Consider the following 9420-nt stretch of genomic DNA (forward strand, 5'->3'; position numbering starts at 1 on the left):
AAATCCTCTGCAGAAACAACCCACAGGGCCACCTTAAAGATAACTTCAGAACAAGCTGGATTAGAAATCCACTGATATAAAGGAGTGCTTGTATTTCACTTTCAAAATACTTTACAGTCTTGTTGTCCTTGCCCGTTACTGCTCTCTGCAGCAATTTCCCTGGAAAAAGGAAGCAATATAATCATTCTTTAGACTAAACTAAGGCATAAAGGCATTAAATGACTTGCCCAAGGCTAGAGTGCCTATTTCAGTCCATGCTTCAGCCATAGGATCGGCCTTTTCTTTGCCTTTTGTTAATCAGTTGCTATTACCACTTACTTTTGACATAAACAGTCCTTCCACTTGGCAAGATGACTATATTGGAGGCTGGACTGGTGGGTCTGGGGGACTTCACTTTTGCTACACTGCCACTTGGAACAGGGGTAGATGTTGGGGTTGAAGAGGTACTTGTGTAGGAATAGCAAATCGCCTCTGAATAGGAGAAAAGACACCCTCCATACACCTGAAGTGCAGAAATCTATTATTCTATCACCATCTCAGCAATTGGAATGGAAGCCAAAGACTTATTGTGGGGCATATCCACACATTTGCCTCCGCAATCCTGTTGTTGTTGAACACTCCCCAGTTTGACGTCAGCATGGCCATGGAATTAACTGCCTTCAAACACAGAATTCTAACCCCTCCTCCACCCATACCCAGGAACCTGCGCTGCCAATTCTAGGGTTCGTCTTTTCATCCTCCTTATAATAATCAGATGTTTCACATTAGAGTTTGTTCATTTATTTTTAATTTTCGTATTAATTCAACATCTTTTTTCTTTTCTGTAAATGTTTACCTAGATTGGTAACTGATAGAAGACAGTTTGTGCCTCTCCTCAATGGTACATCACTTGAAGAAACTAAAACATTCCTTGAGTAATGAGCAAATATTTTTGGTAATGGCTTTTTTCAACTTTACTTACAAGTCACAGTATAATGGCCCAACAGTTCTTAGAAAACTGGGAAAAAAAAACAGCCTCTCTGAAGAGGTGCTACACACTTTGTAGTTGCATGAAGCATAATTCAAGGCCGTCCAGCCAAATTACAAAGAACACATGACAGCATTATTTAAAAGGCAAAAGAAAAGTAGAAATCAGTCTTTTAACTTAACTTGGTATGTTTTCAAAAAAAAAAAAAAAAGGAAAATTAACACAATCTTCTTGACTTTTGCCAAAACTCACAGGGCCTTATACTTACATCCTTAAACCAAATCGTTCTGAAGGATTTTTCACCACTTACAGAACTTCACAAAACCTTAACCCATCGAGCTAACTTCTACTTTATAGAGCTTAACAAGTTCAGCAGTGCATTTCCCTCGCACCTTATGGCATTTTTTTTTTTTTTTAAATTCCAGTTCCTTGTGTGCTCACTCCACAAAGGTGTCAGATTTCCACTGCAGATATATCAAAGGTATATCAAAGAAAGGTATACCAAAGAAATCCCTCTTCTTTCTATAAATACTGTGCAATAAGAAAGATTCAGATTTTTAAAGCATCTAAAGCTAAGAAAGCAATTTAAAGTGAATATCGTGCAGAATCTCAGCATTCTCTCACCTTCTTTGTTTCCAGTTTCTGCAGGGACCGGAAGAGATGCGTTGTGCTGAACCGCTGCATTGGCAACAGCATTAGCTGTAACAGTGAAAGCTGTCTGTGGGACAAGCCGTGGCATCAGTGGCACCAGTCGACGACCCTCTATAGACCATTCGGAAGAACTATTTGGTCCAGACATACTAAACAGAAAGGAAAATCTTTTAAGTACTCTTCCGACTTTCCTACACACTCAGTACTCTTGCTTAAGTTTCTCTTTTCAACAGTGAGAATTTAAAAGGCTGTTTCTAAAGACACACTGGAGAAATATCTCCAGTCTTCTTCCTTTCATGAAAGCCCTTACATTTTTCCCAGCTGATGCAGAAATCCTCCCATAGCATATCTATGAGTTGCTGCTTCTTTTAACGTTACGTTTTCTAAAGCCCTGAAAGGGCTGTGGATGTCATGTTCAACTCCCCCATATTAGATTATCTACTACTCCGGTAGAGTTAGTTTACCCTCCATTTCCAGATGACAAAAATCCCTAGAGATCCCATAGATTTCATGAAAGATTACCAAAACCAATTAATTTACAAGAGAAAAACCTCAGCTTCTAATGCAACTCTTGTTCTACCTCAGCAGAAATTTCTCCGACTGATTGAAGCTGTCCCAAACAAAGTAACCGAACATGAAAAGATTTAGGGACACCCTGTGCCTCTCTCTCTACAGAATCCAGTCTGCTCCTCCCATTTTCTCTCAACCTTAGTACTTATACACAAACTGGAATGCTTCAAAAAACGCTGTTCTTATCTAGAGAGCTGTTCCTATTTATGACTGTTTTACAGCAGTCATTTGAGAGATCAGCAAAATCAGAATAACAGATGATTTTTCAACGCTGTCATGTTGTTCTTAAACAAACCAACCTGTTTAATGTATTAATATATTCTGAATAACAACTTCCCACGTGAACTACCGCGAGCAAGTTGCAGCAAAAGCTACAACAAATTAGTTCATAAAATGCAGAGGATCTGCTCCGCTGTTAGATCTTGATATGCTTCAGCATTCTCCATACATATTCACATAGTACAAGCAGAGCTCCATCAGCTGAGGTAAAAATACGTTTTTAAAATCAAAAGTAAGACCGCAAACGTTGCACATAGCAAAGCTAGAAAAGTCTGCTTTCCTAATGAGTTAGAGAACCATTTAAGTCAAATACGACGTTACCAACCATCACTTACAAAGAATTTACCAGAGGAAAAATAAAGAGATGCAGCACTTTACAGTTGCATCTTGTCTGGGTTATAATAGCTCGTCCGTTTGAAGTTCGATACTTCGGGACAAATTGTACGCTTGTTCTGGAAAATGCTAAAAACAGAACTACTACTTAAAAAGGATACTTGATCAAGGAAATAAGCCAGATTTGACAACATAACGCTTATTTTTCTTTTATTGTTTGTTCCCTTTCTCTAAAGTAGTGTAAAGAAGTCGGTGGGTTTTTGTTTGGTAAACAGCACATTTCCAATTCTTTAAACATGAGCATTAAACCACTGAAATGTTAAATATCCTGCAGCAGTAAAACAGTATGCTAACCTTGGCAAGTCTACGATCAGACAATTGCTAACTCCAAGCAGCTTGCTACTTGCATGACTTCCACTTGTTTTTCCTCACAGTAACACCTAGGTTACAGGAGGCAAACTAAAAATCAATGGTTATAACACAGAATAAAATAGGGAAGAAGAGACACTCTCCCAATCCATCCCTTTTTAAGCACTCTTCTTAAGACTATGAACTATCAGAGATACATAAGCACTCGTCCTCTTGCTCCTCTCCACCTCCCAAAGTCACGTGGAGCTTGGGAAAGCAAATGCAAGGAGAAACCAGCCCACTTGATGCCAGCACAGCAGCTGCATCAAGCAGGGAACTGTGGACACTGATGTCATCAGACAGCTTGCTGCAGTTCTTTTTCTTCCACCTCACTGCTGATACATTGTTTTCCACTAGTCTCTCTCACCTCTTTTCTTCCTTTTGTCTTTCTACATAGACAAGTATCTCTTAATATAACCTTTACAAATGGATTTAAACACAATGAAATTTAAAAACGATTACAAAACAAAGATGAAAACTGTACAAGCTGCTCATCAAGTTCACGTTTTACCTCTTTATTGTGTTTCTTCTGGCCTATTCTACAGAAAGCTCTTCTTGACAAAAAGACTCTTTCCTAAGTTGTGCCTGTATAGCGAATGGGACACCTCGAGATCCAAAACGCTACATTCTTTCTTGCAGCTGATCTACATCTGACACAGCAGTTCTTTCAGTCATACTCTGTTCTTCAAACCACAATCAATCTTGAAAGTTCTATCGTTCAGTTAAGGCATAATGGATTTTCCAAAGGGTACTTTCGGAAATCATGTAGAAAATGACCTACAACTTACTTGTGTGCAATAGTCGTTAGCCGTTCATCATTTACTGCTCTTCGAACTTCAGCACGATGTCTCTCTGTTGAAATACTGTTAAAAAAAATAAAATACCAATATATTTTAGTCAGAGGGAGACATGAACATTTATCTAAAATTTTCAGCTAAAACGAAACTTATGAATAATCCACTCAGGAGACAAAAGGGGACAGGCATTTACGTTTAAGAGATTGTCACTTAATTTTTGCCATCACAGTGAGAAAGAACGAACGGAACATTGCTCAAAACGTGTTAGCAAAGAATAAAGAGAACATGACTGTTCACTGGGTACCACTGCAAAACAGCTTTTTTCCAATTTCCTAATGAAAGATGGAAATTTTAAGGCAGAAAAATTTACACAGAACAGTGTTCTTCCTTGCTGCAAGAGGAGCTCGAAGACCTCCAAATCCAACCCTGATGGAACCCAGAGCTAGCAAGCATTCATGAGATAGCTGCAATCACTAGATATCTCAAAAGCCACCAGCAAGACAGTAAATCTTCACCCACAGAAGCTCAAAACTCAAAGCCATAAGAATCGAACATCCACAAGATGGAGAATTATTTCTCCTTTAAGATTTGCTCTACAACGTTAGCGATAGAGAAAGCATGTTAAGTTCTTAAAAAAAAAGAAGAGGCCACCAGTTCTCATTTTAAAAAGGTCAGGATTACCTAAGCACTTTAGAGAGTTCTCCAAGAAGATCCTTCTTCTCTTTCGTAAGATCTCCTTGTGCACGTAAGGCACTGATGACACCTGCATATGCCTCCAGTTCTGAGGAAATAAGAGCAAACAGTAGTTCTATTTAATGCTCACAACAAAGGGAAAAAAATGTTATTTTCAGTATTACTGACAGTATTCTATTAATTTTCAAAGTCATTAAAAGGAACATGTCTTTCAATTACTTAGTGCTTTTCAGAAGAGATTGATGGTTTAGAACTCTCTCAGTCAATTATTCTGCAGCCTACAGCTTTTCTATGAAACAACTGTATCATTACAGAGGATTATCTAGTTTATAAACCCCATCGAATATTTCAAGCACTCTCTGAGCTGACAGTTCAGCACAGAAACCTTGAAAAAACAGTCCAGAAATTTGAGTAGTAGCTTAGAATTCTCTAGAAGCAAAAGAAAATATTTAATACCTATCACAATTAAAAGTTCCAAGGCTTGGAGAAGAAATACACTATCAGAAGAGTAACTGTTTTTTTTTTTCCTAGCATCTCTCCTTAATTAGCATGGAGAACATAAGCTCCATTTTGTTAAATACGATCATCGTTATCTTTCATGCCCATTCACCTGATGTATACAACTGCTCAAATCTGAAAACAATGCACTGCAGTGAATTAAACCCATACAGTATGCCAAACAATTCAGCTAGTCCTAAACGTAGAACCATCATGAAGATTAGCACGCAAAAATGTAACTCTGATGTAACACAAACATGTAATACCAGGTGACTCATGAGAACACCATTCCATCAGTGCTTTCAAAATAATGTAATAGCTAAAAGCTACTGAAATACTGGATTTTGTCCCACTAAGCAGGGTGAAAAGCACCTAGTGCACATACAGTTGGAGTCTCCTCGCTTGCTGTTCTAAGCTTAGCACTAAGCATTTAAGAAAACGTTACTGAGAGCCACGCTTTGAACTAACAGTACAAATTCTTTTGCTATTTTTGCAGACGACTTTCATTCAGAGCTCCATTTCAACAACCAGCTAACCCACCCCCACAACAGATCCCGGTTAGCCAAAGGCACAAATAAAAGGGGCAGGCCAAAACCTAACAAGAGCCCCGAAACGCATCTGAATTTTCCTGCAATTAAAGAAGACCGATGCTGCTCAGACTGGGATTCCAAAAAGCCAATTAACAAATCAAATCAAGGAGTTGCGCTGAAAAGAAGCCCTGCCCTCCTGCCCTGATTAAGTAGGCAAGACACAAAGCAGAGTCGCCTTGGTTAACTCCACAGCCTGCACAGGGATGCTGAGAGACCTACAGAAGCATTTGCAGCTTCGGTTATAAAACATTTGCTAATTAATGCAATGGTTATTACTAATATCAACATTTATTTAGACAACCGTGTTACAATATTTAAGATACTAATTATTTTCCTCTGTTAACAACATAAAATAATCCTCAGACAAAACTGTATAATTGCTTAGCAAAGAGATTTTTTTTTTTCCATTTTCAATACAGATGCTCTATACCAAGACTAAGGCTTTAAAAATGCACATTCTGGCTTTCTGAAAGTTAGAAAAGATTATGCAGAAGCTGTAACTAGCTTCCTCACCCTTATGTCTATATAACATTACTAACTGGTGTGCTCACTTTTCAAGTTTAAGCCATCAAACAAGCCAACAAACGCTTCAAAAATCGGGTTTCACAAATAAATACCATTATTTCAAGTGCAAAGTGATTCAGTTATAAACCACGAAGGCTGCAGGGCAACACTAGGCACAGCACACCTCAGGATACATTTCAGCTTCCTGCAGCTTGCTGCTGCATTTTGCCTTGAATAGCCAACCAAATGAGATGTTGGGCTGAGAGCTCGACTGATCTGCTTCATGGCTGTCAGACTAGCTGTGCTCCTTCCCCCTCCAGCCTTCTGGTGCGTCTGTATAAATGGAGAGCTCCTCTACCCCAGAAGAGACACGGCTGCTACAAGCTCTAATCTCTGTTACACTGGCAGGGCCCTCTGGTGGGGACACAGCTCATGCCAGCAAAAAAAAAAAAAAAAAAAAGATTTTTCTTTCTTTTATTTTTTTTCCTGTCAGCCTAGGTTATGTCACTGGAGGAGGTGTAGCTGCAGTTCTGTTTGGCTCAGCTGCACCAGCAGGGTTCTGCCAGCACATCGCCGTCAGCTGGGGCTGGAAGTTTTTTTTTTTTTTCCACGCTTTCAGCCAGCAAGAGCTACGTTAGCATAATTTAGTAGCACAGATCCGGTCCACATTTTTTGGCATCCTGCACTTACTCCTAGTTTTGTGCCCCTTGCTTCAGACCTAGGGCTATCACCTTAGTGGATGCACAGCTTCGTTCTGATGCTGCGCGCAACAACTGCGTCACCGCTCCAATACAACGCAAATCCCAGGTTCTCAAGAAGCAAAGTGAAAAAAAGAACAAGGCAAAAAACTCGCAACTCTCAGAAAATAATGGTGATGGCTTCATAACGTATGAGAATCTTTGCACAGTTAAGGAATACAACGCACAATCTTTTAACTTTCAAAACGCGAACAAGAAAAGCTGAGTGATTAAGTCGACCGTCACAGGAAGTTTGTGGCAGGCTCAGCTTTCTTCCTGACATCACCTCCTACCATACACTCCTCAGAAGACAGTCTGAAATCTACGTTTGTTTCCTTCTAACATTATGCAGCATTTAACTCAGAAAAAGCCCTTAACTTTAAAAAAAAAAAAAAGTTTCTTAAGAAGGCAAAAACCACAGTGTCAGATCAGATCAAAGGCTCCTCTCTCCTACAGCAGCCAAAAGCTTGCATGTGAGGAAAGAGTAAATATTTTTATTAGCTTCCAAAATGCAATAGGATGTCTCCTTGCACACTTATTTACAATTACAATTAGAGCATGAAAAATCTCAGTGAACATGTATACACACACATTTGTTGGGCGAGGTACGCAGATATTAAGCCAGAACTGAAACAATGCAAAAAGCTCCCGTTGTAAAGTGAGAACAGTTTCCACGTTTCTCTGACAACTCATGTAAGTGCAGGCTGAAAGTCACAAACTATCACACAGATTTTTTTTTTTTTTACTACATTTCAAGCCTGCGGAGTCGAACTCCATGATTCTTACGACTCCCTTCCACTCGGTATGTTCTATGATTCTATAAGTCTTTACGACAGAAACTCCACAGTATCAATCAAATCAGAATTCTATGCCTTTTTGGTACAAATAGGTGTCTTAACACAGAACTGAAGAACAAATGAAGACCCTCCTCTTGCCCAGACATGATGTTGCACATTCATAGCCATAAACACTGCAACATCAAAGCAAAGACGGGCAAGAAAATCTACGAGAGATTCAATCAAACAAAAACAATTCCGTTCTATCCCTTTTGCTCAGGCAGAGCATCTGCCCAACATCACTTCAAGCTACGGCTGTCAGACTAATGACACATGGAAAAAGCAGAAAATCACTTGAAAGATGCCCGCAGACATAATAAAGTATTTCACGGAAGCAGCAGGCAGGCACGTCTTAAAAGGGGCAAACATACAGACCCACAAATTGCATCTTACTGTACCCAGTTTGCGAAGGATCCTCTTGCACTCATCTCTGCTGAGATCCAGAAGCGTTGGCCACACCACAGGCATCTTGTCTCTGTGCTCCCGCAGAGCTCAGCATCCCTGAAAAGGAACACAAATGCAGTAAGCGCGAGCCCACCGTCTATCCATTTCCCAATGCAAAGTCTCCTGGCTGCTCACAACACCACATTCCCTCCCATCCTTGCCCCAGCCTAATGGCATGCGTTACCATGCAGGAATTTAGCAGCTTCACAAAGGCGTGGGGTTTCCTATGCTCTCTCCCACCAGCCAAAGCCTTTCTCCTGAGTTTCCTACCTCCTGCCCTAGTCTTTTTTTCATGCCGAAAACACTCTCCGAATTGATGCCCGAGTCTCCTCCCTCTCTTTATGCACAGAGCACCTATTATAAGAACTCTTCCAGCGATCCGCACGGCCCCCCCCCCCATCCCCCCGCAGAATGCATTTAGCACCGATCTATGACAAAACGGGGGGGAAAGAAAAAAAAAAAAAAAAAACCGTGAAAATCTGCTCTCCACGTCCCCTAAAAATAAATAATGAAATAAAAAATAAAAAACACCGGAACACGAGGAAATCCCCTAGGAGGCAAAGACCTGGGGGATTGGGTGGAGGGAGGGAGCATCTCCACCGAGGAGGACGGGGAAGAAGGGCCTAGGGGGAACACAGGGAACAAAAGCCCCGGCCCCATCCCCGGGCTCGGAGCTCCCCAGGAGGGAGCCCTCAGGCTGCAGCCACCCGGGGCTCCCGCCCGCCCTTCGCGGGGTTCCTCCGGTACCTCAGAGCGGGGGAGAAGGGCCCTGAAGGCAGAAGGGAGTAGAAGGCCGCGCAGACATGGAGCGGGCGCCAGGCCCGTGAGGGGGCGGCGGGTCTCCGGCGCCCCGGGGAAGGAGAGCAACCCCGTTCCTCACAGGGAGAGCCCCGGGGAAGGCAAGAAGGTGTTGCCGAGGAGGGGGACCCACCTGCCCGGCCGTGCCCGGCACATCGAAAGAATCCTCAGCAACACGACCCCTCCTCCCCCCACGGTGCCGCTCTCGGGTTTGTTTGGCGGCGGCGGCGGCAGCGCTTCCCCCGGCCAAGATGGCGGCGGGGCGCACTGCTCATGCGCGGGCTCCGCGGGGCACGACGGGAGTTGTAGTCCGCG

The 9420-nt window shown here is 41.9% G+C and overlaps 1 protein-coding gene across 1 annotated transcript in view; it reads right to left on the reverse strand.

The window, feature by feature from the left end:
* EMSY (EMSY, BRCA2 interacting transcriptional repressor) overlaps window positions 1-9420 on the reverse strand; it is a 39442-nt gene extending 30022 nt beyond the window's left edge. Inside the window, 6 exon segments of the mRNA XM_021383450.1 lie at window positions 319-471; window positions 1592-1767; window positions 3997-4071; window positions 4687-4786; window positions 8262-8364; window positions 9239-9420. Of these exon segments, the coding sequence (XP_021239125.1) occupies window positions 319-471; window positions 1592-1767; window positions 3997-4071; window positions 4687-4786; window positions 8262-8331 (574 nt within the window). The 5' untranslated portion in view covers window positions 8332-8364; window positions 9239-9420.

This window comes from Numida meleagris, chromosome 1, assembly GCF_002078875.1.
Source record: "Numida meleagris isolate 19003 breed g44 Domestic line chromosome 1, NumMel1.0, whole genome shotgun sequence".
NCBI lineage: Eukaryota > Metazoa > Chordata > Aves > Galliformes > Numididae > Numida > Numida meleagris.